This window comes from Dendropsophus ebraccatus, chromosome 3 (assembly GCF_027789765.1).
Source record: "Dendropsophus ebraccatus isolate aDenEbr1 chromosome 3, aDenEbr1.pat, whole genome shotgun sequence".
Taxonomy (NCBI): domain Eukaryota; kingdom Metazoa; phylum Chordata; class Amphibia; order Anura; family Hylidae; genus Dendropsophus; species Dendropsophus ebraccatus.
In genome coordinates this window covers 24,272,781-24,291,252 of record NC_091456.1, presented here as the reverse complement: position 1 = coordinate 24,291,252, position 18,472 = coordinate 24,272,781, and the positions used below count along the sequence as shown (strand labels likewise).

Sequence of the window (18,472 nt, the reverse complement as noted above, 5' to 3'; positions counted from 1 at the left end):
TCTACTGTCCTGGCCGCACAGAAGCTTTGTAATTGCATCATGGCATCCTCTAATGGGAATGGCGGCCATACCTATTTAGCTGGGGAAAAGGGACAATTCTAATTTATTTGGGGGTATTAGGGCAATTATTAGTTTATAAGGTTGGAAATGACAGGTGTCCATCAAATTCAACCTGTGTTGATCCAGAGGAAGGCAAAAAAAAACCCTCGTAAGGCAGACGACAGTAGCCTCATCACAGGGGAAAAATTCCTTCCTGACTCCATAATGGCGATCAGAATAATCCCTGGATCAACGTGACCCCTGAAATAGGAATAAGGGACAGAATTTAGATAATGTAGAACCCCAGTGACGTGTGGTGCGCCTTGAAGCGATCCAGTATGCAGAGGCCGGGGTGATCAGGACAGGTGTCACACTGGAAAATGGTGTCCTTCCTGATCCCCCTGTTACGCCACACTCTCCACTTCTTCTGGGGTCTCCCTTTCTCCAGTGTGGGGGACGTCACCTGGAAAATGTTGTCCTGGTGCGATACGGGGTCCCTCATATCCAGAAGCGCTGGGTCCGCTCCATGGCTGCTAAATATTAGGGCTCTATTACTACTTCTGATATGTTCGGATCGTGCCGCAAGCTACAGTAGCTCGGGCAGCGAGGGACCGGAAGAGGGGGTGCTGGTATAAAAGTTATCCCCGTACAGGTGGTGACCGTTATCCAGCAGTGGGAAGATCAGTTCCCGGACGATCTCCCCACTAACTCGGAGGATGGGGGGGGAGGGGGCATCTGGGGGCTGGATTCGAGTGTCCCTTCCTTCATACACTCTAAGGGTACGTGCACACTGCGGAATCGCAACAGATAACCCTTCGTGCATTCCGCAGCTGGCACCCACCGGCGGACTGATGCAGGCGCACCTCTCCGTCCGTGTCATAGACTCCATTCTATGCACGGGCGGATTCCGCTCTCCGTCCAATGTGTTCATTCTTTGGATGGACGACGGATTCCGCCCGTGCATAGAATGGAGTCTATGACACGGGTGGAGACATGCGCCTCCATCAGTCCGCCGGTGGGTGCCAGCTGCGGAATGCACAAAGGGTTATCCTTCGCCATTCCGCAGTGTGCACGTACCCTGGATCTGTAAGTGTACCCAGAGGTACGCTCACACAGTTTGTAGAATTTCACACCATACCGTCATCTCTTATTGGGACGGTACTGGCGGAAAAGACGTGTCTGGGGGGCAGCGTACGCTACGCTACCCCCAGACACGTCACTGGATGATGAGGATGAATGGAGGAAAGAACGATCCCCCCATTCATCCTCACTGGCTGTTTCGGTGTCGGAGGTAATAATAACGTATCCCTCTGACGCCGAAAACACCCTGGGGGCCATCTTTATATGGGGATTGGTATATGGGGTATATAGTGGTGTAGTGTCAAACTTTATTCAATGTAGTGTGGTGTAATGTAGTGTTTTTTACGTGTTTTTTTACAGTAAGTATAAAAAAAAAACCTACGCCAACAAAGGAGTTGCTGCTAAATGCCGCACTTATGTGCGGCACTTATAAGCAGACCGTGGCAGTAGGATATAGAAAAAAAACACCCTACGCCAAAAAGGAGGAGTTGCTGATTAGCAGCGCACTTTCGTGCGATGCTGATCAATACTCAGCGGCGATAGGGTGCGGAAAATAGAAAAAAAAAAATTTGAAAAAAAAAAAAAAAAAAAATTCTACATTCTGAATATCCCTGTAGCTGCTGATAAGTGTATTACACATATCAGCCGCTAGGGGGCAGCAGAGCGCAAAATACGGAAAGAGCCGACGCTGGAGCCGAAAATAGCCGAGAGAAGCCGAACGTGACGTCACGGAAGAAGCCGAAGACCCGAACGAAGACGAGAACGCCGCGAACCCGGAAGACGCCGATCAGGAGCCCGGGACAGGTGAGTAATGTACAAATACCTGCTCTGGACCCCTCGGCTACCTAGCTGAGGGGTCCAGGGCAGGTATTTACTATTTTGTGGGACTCTGATCGCCGTGCCACCGGCCCGATCGCCGTGAACGGCCGGCCGGCCGTTCACGGCGATCGGGCCGGTGGCACGGCGATCACCATTACTTTTTACAGTAATGGCGGTCGGTGCCGTCCTCGGACAGCACCGACCGCCATTTTTTTCCGGGTCATCGGGTCGCCGATGACCCGGAAAGGTTCCGATCGCCGCTATTGGCTGATCTGAATTGATCAGCCAATAGCGGCGATCGTAAGCACGGGGGGTGTTAACCACCCCCCGTGCCGTGAAGCTAAGATGGCCTGCTATGATTTATAGCAGGCCATCTTCCCCGACCGCTGTGTGTGAACACGCAGCGATCGGGGAAACATCGGGCGTAAATTTACGCCCTGATGCGCCAAGTACCAGGGCGCGAGGGCGTAAGTTTACGCCCGATGTCGTTAAGGGGTTAATCCAAGATCTGTCCTGTGGTCCGTTCAGCAGGGGATGCAGTTATTGTCCTAAAAACAGTTTTTAATCCTGCAGCGCTGTGTCTAACGGCCTGGGCTTACATTAGTATATGCATTAGGCTGGCACAACCTCTCCGTCCTTCCTTCCCACCCTCCTCATCATTAGGAATGATCCAGGAACATTTACTGCTGTTTGAGCTTTGCACAGGTGTATTAATGATCCAGCCCATGTTCATTATGCACACAGAAGGGGAATAGGAAGCAATCTGCCTGGAGCATTCCTAATGATGGGGTGGGTGGGGAGGAAGGACATAGAGGTGGTGCCAGCCTAATGCATATACAAATGTAAGCCCCGGCCGTTAGACACAGCGCTGCCGGATTTAAAGTTGTTTTTTAGGACAATAACTGCATCACCTGCCGAACGGACCCCAGGACAGATCTTTAAAAGCAGCTATCAGATGGTACAAGTGGTTTGGGGGGTCAGATTGTGGGTACAGAGTCGCTTTAAGTGATACATCATTCTGTTCAGCTTCTCTGTCACTAGTTTATCTACCCTCAGGTCACATTCACATGGCGTATAACACAGGTCAATAGTGGCAGCAAAAAACCTTCATGTCAGTTTGTCGCGTAGCTGATTGGAATCTGTGTATATGTGTATATGATCCGGCCAGGATTAGATTCACTCACAAACACTACAAACCTGCTGACAGAGTCTATTTTAGACCACACAACATTTTTTTTGCCATTTCACTGACTTTTTTGGATTTTGCGCCTATATAACAGTCATTGTTTTGAAACAACGGTCATGATTTGGCCACAAAATTACATGGCCTTAAAGAGTCACTGTCGTATTTTTTTTTTTTTGCAGAAATCAATAGTCCAGGCGATTTGAAGAAACTTTGTAATTGGGTTTATTAGCCAAATCTGCCATTATCTGCATGTAAAAAGCCTTTTCCCAGGTCCCCCCCCTCCTTCCTCTTTTTCATCCACTCTGAAAAATCTGAAAATTGTGACTTGTTGCAGGAGACGTACCCTGTCTGCTCTAGGGAGAGGGGAGGGGGGAGGAGGAAGGAGGGAGTTAGCCGGCAGCAGAAAGCAGATAACAGAGGATTACAGGCACGGAGCTGGGTGACAGCTGTGATCCGAGCTCAGACAGGTCACTGGTGACTGTCACAGGAGATATCCCGTGAGGGATTTGTAGATTAACTCTTTGTTGTCCTGTTTTGGTCTTTTCTTTAGCTCTCTCCATAGGAGAACAATGAAGACAGGGGGGAGAGCTTCAAACTGCTTTTTCATGATAAAAATGCATTTTTCGGATAATAAACCCAATTACAAAGTTTCTTAAAATCGCCTGGACTATTGATTTCTGCAAAAAAAAAATTCACGACAGTGACACTTTAAGTAGAGTTAGACAGCAGATTTCAACCAACATTATTATTTGTCAATTGACATTTAATAATGAACTCCACCTGTTATTATCTTGCATCAAAAGTTTTTTTTATCTGCTCATATGGTGTCCATCTGCTAAGTACATTGCCAGAAAGATTGTCTATTGAACTATTGGCCAATATGTGTAACAGACAGCGAGCGAGAACCCGCTGTGCTGCTCAACCCGTTTGGCTTTTGGTCACACCAGAAAGCGGAGTCTAAGGGGGACATTTATGAAATCTGCGCCACTGGCGTACCCCATGGGGAAGGCGCAGATTCACCCCTTATCCCTGGCATATGCCAGCCGTATCCCCCGCTTACCCAATGGGCAGGTGGGGGGGTGCAGCAATATGGGGAGGAGGTGTGACCTCCTGCTCCTGATTTACACCATAATTAACGCTCGCAGGCCTAAATCATGATAGAAATGTACACCTGCTCAGGAGCAGATGTAGATTTCTGCACCCTCCGTACGGCAGGCACAGGTCAGGTCGGATTCACCAAGAAACATGCGTCTCGTAGTGAATCTGGCAGTGTAGTTGGTGGTGGGGTCTAATTTACTCATACGCCAGTCTTCATAAATTAAGTGTCCTTTGGATCTTCACCCCTTATCCCACTCCAGGATTAGGAAGCTAGACTTCTGCAGCCAGGATTAGGAAGCTAGACTTCTGCAACCAGGATTAGGAAGCTGGACGTCTGCAGCCAGGATTAGGAAGCAGGACTTTCTAAAACCAGTAAAAGATTTTTTCGCTGGAGTACCCCTTTAAAGATATCATACAGTGGATGGTTAAACATCTTTTAGCAGAATAAAATTACAGAAAGCAAGGATGTTCATAGAGGTATGATTATATCTAGGGATTAGAAAAGTTACCATTCATTTTATGCCCCCTTGTTACCTGGGATGAGCAAAATGCTGAGGGTTTCCTGCTTCCACCCGCGCTGCGAGATAGAGTTCATAGGCTTCCAGCAACTTTGCTCTATCCGGATCAGTTTCTTTACTTTCTTTATGGATACTGTCCTGCACTGTGTCTTTCCTTGTCCACAGCGTGGGTTAGGATGATTCCTGACTTTTCCTCTCTAGTGAAGGTTTAACACTGCATAGTGTTGAGTGAGGTTGCTTGAGAAGAAAAGATGTAAAGGTACATGTGTTCTGCGTCTAGACCACAACTTAGACTGGGGACCTGGCAGTAGCCAGGGCCCAACTGGACTTCTGCAGAGAGCGCTTTGGCTTGTGTCCTTCCTCTACAGAGTCCAAAGACAAAAGACCCTACAATTCCTCTACCCATGTGACTTCCTTCCTACAGCCCGTGTAAGGTGTGCTGTGAGTGGGTGAGGAGTGCGTATGTGAGAAGTAAAGAGAGAGATGATAGGTGAGGAGAAGAGGAAAGAACTCTCATTGGCATACGGATCCATGTGACACACAAATAAACAATAACCCTTTGAGTACTACAGCTGTGCAATAACTGAGCATACATACTGGCAATACCGACATCTTGTGGCGAAACTCTGGTACTACTACATCACCACTTACACTTAAAAGTACAAGCTTTTACGAAGGGTCTAACCAACAGCAACACCCGTGGTGGGACACCACATGAGTTGCAACTGATTCTCAAGAACCAGACAGAGTGGGTGCAAGGAAACTGCGAAGTCAATTCTGGGTAAACTCGCTGAAAGAGTCTGAAAAGTCTCTGGATACATTTCTAGAGTACATTACAGGATAATGTTACTGTACTTATATTTGGATTAGGATAGGATTTTTTTTTAAGATAAAGGATATTAGATGTCCTATTGAGGGTTGTTTTTTCTTAGGGGCCAGGCACACATCTGCATAAACACGTTCTGAGCTCCCAGCATCGTAATGAACGCTAATGCCTGGAGCTATGAGGTCCGGTATGCAGAATACTGTCCGTGCACGGGAATGTGAATGGCTCCTTACTCTGTAAGTAAAACTAAATGAATGACCTCTTTGTCTTTTTTCAGGCCATACATTGTAAGCTTGTAAAACAATACTGCATGCCGGAATTATGGCAGCAACATTGGAGACCTGAGCCATGTTGCAGGTATCCAACTCCCTCTTACAAGGTTTGTTTTCACTTTCTACTTTAAAGTGTTTGAAGAGATGGCGGCGTATAACAGATCACTGGTCACAGCTAGAGGTGAGGGAACTTGCTAAAAGTTCGGGTTCGGCATTTGAATCCTACTGTCTGGAAAAGGTGGATGCATCCTGAAGACTGCCTGGAAAACATGGATACAGCCACAGGCATATTCACCCATCTCTAATCACAGCTTCACAGCTCTACGTGAACTTTATGCGTTTATTTTGTATTCTTCACTTGTCAAATTACAGGAAAAATCTCCCATGTACCTGGTTCCCTAGAAAGCTCCTGTGCTCCATTTAACTGCATATCATATTCCTTTTTTTTTACCTTTAGTGAAGTATACAAGTTCTGCGGAATCTGTTGGTGCTATATAAATAAATATAATTTTTACAAATAATAATTATTAATTATTATTATTATTATTATTATTATTATTATTTCTATTGTTAATATACAACAAAAAAATCACAATACAATAACTTAAAGGGGTTATCCAGTGAAAATATTTTCCTTTCAAATCAGCTGGTTCTTAGATAGGTATATAAAAAAAGATTTTTTTCACTGGAGTACCCCTTTATAAAGACATCATACAGTGGATGGTTAAACACCTTTTAGCAGAATAAAATTTGGGAATGCAATGATGTTCATAGAGTTATGATTATATCTAGGGATTAGAACATTTACCATTCATTGTATACCCCCAAAAAACACTATGGGGGACACTTATCAAGGGTGTTGAGCCTAATTCTCGGTGAATAATTGTATTTTTCACCCATTTTTGGTCTAAGTTCTATTCATGAACCAGTATTCGACAGTTGAATATTTTTTAAATTCGACTTTTTTTCAATCTGCCTGTTTTAAGTATTCACCCAAAAGTTCACATAATCTGGGATTAGCGCCCAATTTATCATTTGCGACTTTTTAAAAAGTCGCATAAACAGGCGCAGGCTTATGTCTGGTCAGTACCAGGTGAATAAAACTGCGCATTTTTTTCATATTTGCGCCTTTTTAATTAGATAAATTTACTATGGCAGTGCTACATTTGAATGAATCAGTCACAAGTAGAGATGAGCGAACCTGGAGCATGCTCGAGTCGATCCGAACCCAAACTTTCGGCATTTGATTAGCGGTGGCTGCTGAACTTGGATAAAGCCCTAAGGCTATGTGGAAAACATGGATATAGTCATTGGCTGTATCCATGTTTTCCAGACAACCTTAGAGCTTTATCCAACTTCAGCAGCTCCCAGCTAATCAAATACCGAACGTTCGGGTTCGGATCGACTCGAACCCGAACCCGGTTCACTCATCTATAGTCACAAGCTATTGGATCAAAATACACACCAATCTCCATTAGAATAGTTGCACATATTAGACTCCTTAGTAAATGTCCCCCTATATGAATGGCACTTACCTGCCTATGTTTGAGCAAATCTCGGAGTCTGCGGCTACTGCTCCATGTGTAAATCCTCCGTCACAGCTGGACCCTCCAAGTAAATATACTGAGAGGATGATGGCCACAATAGCTACAAAGAGCACAATGATAAGCGCATAACACAACCTCTTGGATATTGCCATTGTACCAGGATTTAGAGCTGTGGTTGTCGTCTCAGCAGCTGAAATCTAAGCCGTCTACTTGTTACATTCTTTGTAATATTATTAATTCCTGGAAATCCTCGGTTTACTCTACAGCTTCCTCATAAACCTTGTCTCATGTTTCTCTCTATCCTTGTGAAGACCAGAGTAACTTTTACTCTTTTTGGAAGGAACAGGATGGAAAACCTCTCCAGCTCCCTCCCCCCATTCTGACAGCTAAGCCCCCCAACCCCTCCTTCACCTACACACACACACGCGCGCACACAAACTTTGGCTTCAAAAGACGAGCGATGAGAATTCAGAGTTTCAATTTAGATCTGAGAATCAGGAAGCGGTAAATGTGTTTGGTTTCCTTGTACTTAGATGAAAGGCACAAAGATGAATGTAGATAAATCTGGAATCAGTATTGGCTCAGTAATCCATTGCTGTAGTCAGATTTGCAATATTTCTATTGGTTCAAAAGTTTTCAGTGCAGAAAATTCTCAAGTCGATTGCATCCAGCACCTTCAGCTCTGTGTTCAGCACCAGGGACAACACGTTACAGCGAAAATCTTTTTCTTTCAAATCAACTGGTGTCAGTAAAGTTATATAGATTTGTAATTTACTTTTATTAAAAAATCTCAAGTCTTCCCATACTTATCAGCTGCTATATGTCCTCTGCTGACATCTCTAGCCGAGACAGGAACTGTCCAGAGCAGGAGAGGTTTTCTATGGGGATTCATAGAAAACCGAGACAGAGTTCCTGTCTCGGCCAGAGATGGCAGCAGAGAGCACTGTGTCTGACTGAAAAAAAATCAACTAGAGATGAGCGAACCGGGTTCAAGTTCGAGTCCATCCGAACCCGAACTTTCGGCATTTGATTAGCGGGGGCTGCTGAACTTGGATAAAGCTCTAAGGTTGTCTGGAAAACATGGATACAGCCAATAACTATATCCATGTTTTCCACATAGCCTTAGGGCTTTATCCAACTTCAGCAGCCACCGCTAATCAAATGCCGAACGTTCGGGTTCGGATGGACTCGAGCATGCTCAAGGTTCGCTCATCTCTAAAAACAACATGTAATGACTGGAGTAGTGGATCCACTGGACCGTCACCAGCGATGGCATAAACCGCACCAGGGAGCGGAGTCTAAGGGGCCGCTGGTCTTCACCAGAGCCCACCGCAAGGCGGGATGGACTTGCTGCGGCAGGCGACCCCCAGGTCGCTACCCCTGGATTGGCTTGCCAGTGACAAGGGACGAGGTGTAGCAGGAACAGTGGGGCAACAGGCAGGCAGCGGCACACACGGGCACAGTCACGAGCAGGGATCGCAAGTGGCAGGAACAACGGCCAGGAACGACGGACAGGAACAACATGCAGGAGCAACAGGCGGCTGGGACAAAACACACTAGGAAGCATGCAGAGGCTCCAACACCTGTGGTGGGGCAGGGCTGCAATTTATAGGAGAGTCTCAGAGCAAAGCAGCAGTCAATTAAAGGCACAGTGACCCTTTAAGTTATAGCAGAGCTGGAGCGTGCGCTCCCTAGGAGACAGGGACGCGCCCGTCAGGCTGACAGGGAACTGGAGGAGGAGGAGCCCCGGCACAGAGCAGGAGATGGGGCAGCAGCGGCGCGGCGAGAGGTATGTGCCGCGGCCGCGGATGTGACACAACATTTCCTGCATGGCATTTAGTAGCTAAAAAGTATGGGAAGACTTGAGATTTTTTAATAGAAGTAAATTACAAATCTTTATAACTTTCTGGTATCAGTTCATTAGAAAGAAAAAGATTTTCGCTGGACAACCCCTTTAAAGCGAATAGACCATCAAGTACATCACTTTGAGTTTTTTACATGAATGAATCGGCGACGGCGCGGGGATGTCGGTGGCGTGGCCTTTTTTTGAACTGCCCCTCGGTTATTGCACACGGCACTGGTCTATTCCCGGCCGGTGCTTGGTGGGGACATCACAGAGGAAAGTGGAGATCGTCACACTAGGGGATGGACGACCTGCCCCCAGTGCTTTATGAAGGGGCCGGTGCTCGGGAATAGACTGACGCAGTGCGTGGGAACCAGGCGGCAGTTTAAAAAAGGGACTGCGCCACCAACACCCCCACGCCAGCGCCGATCCATTCATGTAAAAAAAACAAATGTACACGTCAAATATCTGTGCATCACAGGGAAAGTTCACGGTTGTTGTTGCAACATTATGGGAGAGATTTATCAAACATGGTGTAAAGTGAAATTGTCTCAGTTGCCCCCGGCAACCATTCAGATTCCACCTTTCATTTTCCAAAAAGTCTGTGAGGAATGAAAGGTGGAATCTGATTGGTTGCTAGGGGCAACTGAGACTGTTTCACTTTACACCATGTTTGATAAATGTCCCCCAATGTGTTGATAACCTCTGAACTTTTGAAGAGATAGTTAACGTTTGCTTTAATGTTTTCTTTCTTTTCTTCTCCATCTAACCCAGACTGAGGTGATGATTTATCCTTAACCATTGCTGAGTGTTCGTCCAACATATCTTTGGTCCCTTCAACTCTGTATGATTACATACAGTTACGTGTTACCTTTTAGTGTTCTTTTTTTTTTTTTCCAAGTTCTCCAGAAAAAAACATAAATGGATGCGGGCAACCATGATTTCATACCTTTGCAGATCTTAAAATGCATAGTTCAACATAAAAGAACAAGCAAACATATTTAAAAGCAATCTATATTACCATATAACTCCCTCCGTGAATGGGCAATCTTTAGAGTGAAATCCATTAGAGGAAATCTGTCATCTGCAATTCACGTCCCAAACTGCTGACACTGCAAGGCCATGTTCCCATGGCGTAAGAGACCGTCCGGTCTCTGAAAAGATCATCCCGGCCGGTACTGCTTTAACGGCCGGATGATCTTTCCCGCCGCAGAGTTCTGATGTGGGCGCATCAGCACGCACCCGCATCAGGATTCCCCACAGCACACTATGAAGCTTCCGGCCGGAGCCGCTCGCTTCATAGTGTGCACTGACAGGGCTTTCTGCGGCCGCTATTCACTGAATAGCGGCTGCAGAAAAGTGACATCTCAGTTGTTTGCGGCACTGCTAGGGGTCCCGGCCGGAGTGTATACTATGTGTATACACTTCAGCCAGGATCCCATAGACACCCAGCCAACGTATTCTCTTATATTAACTACGGCTGTTGTTGAAATCGGCAACAACGGCCGTAGAAATACAAAAAAATACGTTGTGTGAACATAGCCTTAGATATCTGTTAGGGCAAGGAGACACATGGAACCTCCCATATATACGTTCGTGCTTACATGATGCTTTTATTCTCCTGTGCAAAAAGTCAAGGAGACGTTTCCAAGTTTCTAAATTTCTACAAGCTATTCCCCTCCCATTCCTGACTCTGAAGTGACAAGCTGCTCAGCCAATCACTGTCCGAGATGGGACAGCGCCGCAGGTACAGGTAAGTATAATCTTTATTTTTTCTTTACCCCACTATCAGCCGTCAATTGCGCATACTATTACATGTATGTATTCCTACACTGAATTATGGGCCCGCCAACCAAGGCCCAGGCCAAACAAGTCCCTGGCAGGCTTTATCTGCAACACTGTAGCTTCTTTGCAATGCTGTGAGGGTTATTCTGAGATGAAGTTGCTGATAAACTCACTGTCATTAATCCTCCCAGCATTACAAAGAAGCTACAATGTTGCAGATAAATCCATTGAGGGACTTTTTTACATCAGCCGTCTCAGAAGGGGAGGGGGAGGAGGGAGAGACAGAGAGAAAAGCTCACACACAGATTTTTGTGTCTTCAGCTTAAAGCAGCAGCTCAAAACTAGGGGAAGGAGACTGAATAGATAATAACAAGTATGGAATGAATTGTTAGTTTCACCATGGGCAGCAACATATGAAAATTAATATTTGTTCGGAATATCGCTTTAAGGCCAAAATGAGCCTGGTCCTGAAAGGGTTAATGAAAAGGAAGTGGAGCTGCAGAATTACAGACACAACTGTGTAGATAAGCTTGTCATCTTGCCTGATAACAATTTCGTTCTTAAAGAGGTCCACTTCCCCTCTTTGTTTTAAAGGGAAAAAAATTACACTTAGGGAGAACAGGAAAAATCTCAGTTCTATGCAGGAAAACATCTGATCAAGCTTATGGAAACTATGGATGACGCTTAATAGTCTGATAGCATGCATGAATTTTTGAATTGGTTAAAATTCTGCAACATTTAGAGGGATAATACAGTTGGTGCACTTCAGCAGGCATCTTAGACACCTTCACTTATGCCACTTATGGATTTTAAACATTTACATTGATATTGTGCAACAAAAATGAAGATGGAGTCTTTAATAGGTCTGGTACTTTGTATCACTCCTCTTAGTCACATCCTTAGCGCCTTCTCTAAACACTTCAGATACATTACAATCATCTAAGAATACCCTATATATTTAGCAGATGCAAGTACTTCCCTTTGTTGCACAATTTCACAGGAATAATTGTGACGTATTTAGCTTAGTAAAGCCATTAGATTTCCAATACAATCATACAAATATATACAGCGCTCTACATGGTCAGTACTTTTTTGGAACCCTTCATAGATAATGATGAGCGAATAGTATTCAATCGAATACTACGCTATTCGAGCTATTCGTTTTCGTTCGAATATTCAAACGAAAACACAGTAAAAATTCGATTCGCCCTCCCACCCCCCTGGTGCTTTTTTCCAGCCAATAAACATGCAGGGGGGAGGGACAGGAACTAGGAATAGGCAGGACTTTAAAAAGACCTCTAACTGTGATTGGCTGGCTAAACCATGTGGCCTCCTGAGTATATGAATAGTGGATTTCGGATTTGTGTCACTTGCTGGTTGGAGCTAGAGAGGGACAGACTGTATACCAGGGAGAGAAAGCTTTTAGGTAAAGTTAGGTAGGAAGGGACCCCCAAAAGCCCTTGTTAGGGCTAAAATTATAGAAAGCAGAGATTTAGAAGGTGTTTTGAGACAGTGTATTCAGGGTCCTATTTTGTGTTCAGGTCCGATTTTTAACGTTTACCGATAAACGATTGCAAACAAGATTGTTTATCGTTAACCTGAAATCGTTCACCATATTACACAAAACTATAGTAGTTAGTTCCGATCGTTATTGTGAAAGTTACTACGATCGTTTACTCCATCTGATCCCAGCAAAACAATGAACAATGTGCAATTACACTGAATGAGTAGAGAACAAATGCGGAACTTGAGCGAACGAATGAGGAATTACAGCGAACGATTAGGGAACAATCAACGAACGAATATAGAACAATAGTTAGCAAACGTTAATCGTCCCGTGTAATAGGGCCCTTGGGTAGAAAGGGACCCCCAAAAGTTAGATCCACCCAGGCATGCTTCCCCTGGTGTCCCAGATGCATCCAGAGATGTTGGCATCATTTCCTGAGGTGTCATTGTGGACTTGGTGACCTTCAAGCGGTCGAATATTGATTTTAAAGTCCTGAGTATTTTTCTCCCATAGACTATAATGGGATTCCATATTCGATCAAATATACGAATATTGGGGGCTATTTGTACACATTAGCAACTCGAGCATGCTGGAGTCTGATCGTTCGGCATTGGAATACCGGTGGGTGAAGAAATTTGATGCAGCCCTAGGAAGTTCATGAAAAAAAATGGATACAGCCATAGGCCATAGGCTGTATGCATGTTTCCCAAAACTCTCTGGGGCTGCATTCAACTTCTTCAGCCACATGTATTTAAATGATAAATGTTCAGACTCAGCACTCGAGTTGTGCTCAGCTCCAGTAAACACTATTCACTTTGTCTTCAATCCTACTACATTGCTATTTTACATTTACTGTAAGTTATTTTTTTTTATAGCCTATCATCAATATCAAACTGATCAGTTGATCTCCAGATCTTCTTGTGAGAGAGTGGAAGCGAGAGACAAAATAGAAAGTTATATCTATTCCCAAACCCCACCCTCATAGCAATACACTAGGCATATACTCCTCCCTCTTAAAGCAGAACCAGCTGTGCTTAAAGGGAATTAATCAGCAGCATTGTGCTGATATGGTTCCCTGCAACAGTGTATAAGTTATGCTGCGTTTACACGAAACGATAATTGGCCCGATCGTACGATAAACGATGTCAGAGTAACAATTTTTTTCATAACGATCAGTGTTTAGACGGCACGATATATCGTACGGAAAATTCCTTTTGCGATCGTTTTGCGATCGCTTAAGCCTATCTCACATATTGGTTAAATAGGCGAATGACTGTTCACACGGAACGATCTGTGAATTTTTTGCGAACGATCAACGACGATTTGAGAATATGTTCAAAGATCAAAATGAACGATTTCTCGCTCGTCGTTTGATCGTTCGCTGCGTTTACATGTACGATTATCGTTCAAATTCGATCATTATCGCGCAAATTCGCACGATAATCGTTCCGTGTAAACGCAGCATTACTGTGCAGCTCATGGCACATACCTGCTGCAGCTGCAGCAGTAGCTTTGCTGAGGAGAAAAAGATGTTTAAAGTGACTCTGTACCAACAATCTGACCCCCCCAAAACACTTGTACCTTTGGATAGCTGCTTTTGATCCAAGGTCAGTCCTGGGGTCCGCTCGGCAGGGGATGCAGTTATTGTCCTAAAAATAACTTTTAATCCAGCAGCGCTGTGTCTAACGGCCGGGGCTTACATTTGTATATGCATTAGGCTGGCACCACCTCTCTGTCCTTCCTCCCCACCCTCTTCATCATTAGGAATGCTCCAGGCAGATTGCTTCCTATTCCCCACCTGTGTGCATAATGAACATGGGCTGGATCGTTAATACACGGCTGCAAGGCTCAAACAGCAGTAAATGTTCCTGGATCACTCCTAATGATGAGTAGGGTGGGGAGGAAGGACGGAGAGGTGGTGCCAGCCTAATGCATATACAAATGTAAGCCCCGGCCGTTAGACACAGCGCTGCCGGATTAAAAGTTGTTTTTAGGAGAATAACTGCATCCCCTGCCGAATGGACCCCAGGACAGATCTTGGACTAAAAGCAGCTATCCGAAGGTACAAGTGGTTTGGGGGGGTCAGATTGTGGGTACAGACTCACTTTAATACAGCCATGCGAGGCAGGGAGAGAGGCACAACTAGTCATCTGGCTGAGGAGCCACCTGAGGCTAGTCACCACTCTCTCCCTGTCAGTGTGCAGTGCGGGGATGATTGACAGGTGTAGTGTTCCACCACGGGTATTGTGTATGTGCACCCCAGTAAGCTGTGTACTCAGGTAAAGTGGTGGATGAAGTATTTAGTTTCCCCACTGGGTGTCACTATTGTTTTTATATGTCTTTCTGTGCACAGCTGTAGGTCATGGGTTAAATGTCTTTATGTCATGTGTTATGTGCTGACCACTAGGAGGTGCTCTTTCTCCTTTGACCTATTCTCTCTTTCTCTGCACACATTCTGCCCCAGCACTCACAGGAGGGTTTAGATAGTACCCCTGTAGAGGAAGTTACACTGGTGCAGGAAGTAAGTTAGTCTTAGTCCAGTTTTCAGTGAGAGAGGACACAAAACAATACAGTTCCTGCTGTAGTTAAGCTCCACCCTCTGTCTGAAACAGGGACTGTCTAGAGCAGTATCAAATCCCCATGGAAAACCTCTCCCGCTCTGGACAGTTCCTGACATGGACAGATGTGGCAACAGAGAGCGCTGTGTCAGACTGGAAATAATACACCACTTCCTGCAGGACATACAGCAGCTGATAAGTATGGGAAGGCTGGAGATTTTTAAATAGAAGTAATTTACAAATCTATATAACTTTCTGAAACCAGCTTGTTTATTTTTTTAAAAAACGATGTTTGCCGGAGCACCCCTTTAATGCAAATTGTAGAAAACCAAAATTTGTGTCAGTCTCAAAACTTTTGAAAAAACCCTGTTATTGCCGTAGTTACTTTAGTGTTGAATGTGTTACTAATCCCTGCACTACGGGGAATGCTATGCCAAAAATCTTTGCTTATAATCCAAATACACTTAATCCTTTGTTCATTTCCAGAATGTATTAATCCTACAAGTGCTCACATGTACAACTCTAAAAGGATGTTTATACTGTATCCTAATGTGCAGTGTGCTGAAGGGTTACCAAGATGAATTATACTCCTATTGCTTCTCTATTATGGGAACTATAGCAAAGGTCATCGTGCAGCACCCCTCTGCAGATGTACTGTGGATATGTTGGTTAGGTGTAGCACAACTCCCATCATGCCTGGACAGCCAAAGCTGTCACCGGGAAATATTAAAGACATGGAGAGCGAATCCTAACAAAAAAAATCATACATACAGTAAGTGGAAGACAAAACAAATGATATCCTGCAAATGATATCCTGAAGAACATCATACAATTGTCACATCTTCACTTTTCCTGCAAGCATTGAAACTAACAAGACATATAGGGGGAGATTTAACACAGCTTTAGGCAGTGCTGAAAGGAAAGCTGAGCTGTGATTGGTTGCTGTGGGCAGTTTGCACCAGTCTAAATTTTACACCCTTTGATAAATCTCCCCCATAGTGTGGATTAATACATTAAGATGAGGTCCTGCTGTGAGTTCAATCCATTCGGATTGAATCCTAGTAGCTAGAAGAAACATCCAATGAGATTCTCTGTGCATGAACTTGCATCTATAGTCTCCTCCTCTAACAGGTCGTACTACTCTTTCTATACCTATTACTCGCAGAGAATCAGTTAACTCTGCATATGTGGTATCCCACTAGGGGTGTTGCAGTTATATACACCCTTCTGCAAAACAGGAGTCCGTGGAGCCTCGGTTGTGGGTCTCAAAACACGGGAAAGCCAGATATCTCTAGCCTGTTGCCACGGGGTGCCTTGAGTTCAGTGATAACTGTGTTTTGTTGGTCGATTTGCTATTGCCCCAACTAGCCAGAGTCCTACTCCACACTGACGAGGAGCAAAAACCCCGAAACGGCTGTCTGTGGATGGATGCCTGCCTTGGCAAGCCCTTGTCATGATCACAATACTCGCACCTTGAGTTAGACATTGACAAAAAGGGGCCACCCTGGTGTTTCCCTATTTATGTTCCAATACTCGCAACCAAGTGGGACTTAAGGCACTATTTATCAGGGTGGTGTGGTGCTCTCCCCATCATGGAGGCACCCCGTGGCAACAGGCTAAAGATATCTGGCTATCCCGTGTTTTGAGACTCACAACCGAGGCTCCACGGACTCCTGTTTTGCATATTTAAATTTTTGGGGGCATCAATGGAGACTCTTGATTGAGTACTTCATTAGAATTGTTTTCACTGTTCTCCTTGAGTTCAGTGATAACTGTGTTTTGTTGGTCTATATACACCCTTCGCACAATTCCGTACTTATTGTCATTATTGTGATGAAAGTAGTACTGAAGTTCGCCACTAGATGTTGCTATATTATGTATATGTATATGAAAGCTGCACAGCAGAAGGATTGCAAAGGGTTTTTGTTTTCTATGTGTCACCAGAATCTGTAGACCAGTAGGAGTTCTGCTTTCTTCTTTCCTATCATCTCCCTCTTTTCTTCTTTTGTTGCACTCTTTCCCCCACTCACAGCGCGCCTTACACGCTAGAGAGGAAGTAAGTCACATGGGTTATAGAGGAGCATAGAGTCTTTCGTTCTGGACATTGTGGAGGAAGGATGCAACCTAGATAGCTCTCCACAGTGGTCCTATCTGGGCCCTGGCCCTCTGCCAGGTCCCCGTACCCCAAGTTCAGTCTTAGTCAGTACCCCGCATGGGAAAGACGCACGACAGCACGTCTATCACAACTTCTTCACTAGTGATACCCAAAAGCACTATGCACTGTTAAACTCCTCTTAGGAGAGGACTAGCCAGAGACTACCTAAACCCACACCGTGGACAAGGAGAAGTCACAGAGCAGGACAGTATCCACTACAGCACCAAAGTGCCAGGAACTGATCCAGACAGAGCAAAGTTGCAGTAGCCTATGAACTCTATCTCGCAGTGTTGGTGTCAGCAGGGAACCCTCAGCATTCCGCTCATCAAAGGTAACAAGGTCTGGGGCATGTGTCACCCATTAGGAAGGTTCAGCCGAGTCTAGTGGGCATAAGGTGGTGTGAAGACTGAAGTCAAAGGTCAATACATGGGCACAGGTGTTCTTCTTCTTCCTCATCCTCCAACATCCCCGCAGAGCCCATTACTACTTGGGTTGAGACTCTCATGGCATCCTCCTCTCTGCTACTCTACTTCTTATATTACTCAGCACAACTCAACCAACATGACTATATCCTACACTGCACTTCTACTACAGATCTGATCGTTCTATTGTCAAGTGTTTATTTAGAACTTTGTCAAGTGTGTCTCAGAGGCTTTAACTAAAGAAACCTTATACTGTGGAACCTGTATTACCTGCTGCACACTTACAAGTAGTAAACTGACTTAACTATACTCAAGACTCTGTGATTATTTGCCGGCTGAAACGGATCGGCCGGCCTCCCGAAGATGTAGAAAATTAGCGGCACTCACCACGTTTGTAGCAATTCCAAGGTTTATTTATTGACAAAAACTAAACATCATGACAGCAGGTAAGATGCAAGTGAAAACCTATGTGTGTTGCCTGTTACAGCTGTTTTGCGCCCTTCTGGCGCTTCCACAGAGGTGCGGTTGCGAAAAAGCTGTAACTGGCAACATTCTTAATTTTTCCCTGGCGTCTCACCTGCTGTCATGATGTTTCGTTTTTGTCAATAAATGAACTTTGGAATTGCTACAAAAACGTGGTGAGTGCCACTAATTTTCTACTGTAAGATATAATGAAGTTGAAGACTGTATCACTAGATGAGCACCCCACACAGACTTTTACTTATTCCATCTACCTGCAAAGATTCACTCTTTACATGCCAGAAAAAAATGGGTTACATGTGTGTTGCCTGTTACAGTTTCACGGTTTCACTTGCAG

At 44.8% G+C, this 18,472-nt stretch overlaps 1 protein-coding gene across 3 annotated transcripts in view; it reads right to left on the bottom strand.

Moving 5' to 3' along the window:
- GGT5 (gamma-glutamyltransferase 5) overlaps positions 1–7,704 on the bottom strand; it is a 46,583-nt gene extending 38,879 nt beyond the window's left edge. For all 3 annotated transcript variants that reach the window (XM_069961174.1, XM_069961175.1, XM_069961177.1), the window contains exon 1: positions 7,374–7,704. In XM_069961174.1, the coding sequence (XP_069817275.1) occupies positions 7,374–7,537 (164 nt within the window). In that variant the 5' untranslated portion in view covers positions 7,538–7,704. The remainder of the gene's footprint in view (positions 1–7,373) is intronic.
- Between the last annotated feature and the right edge of the window lie 10,768 nt (positions 7,705–18,472).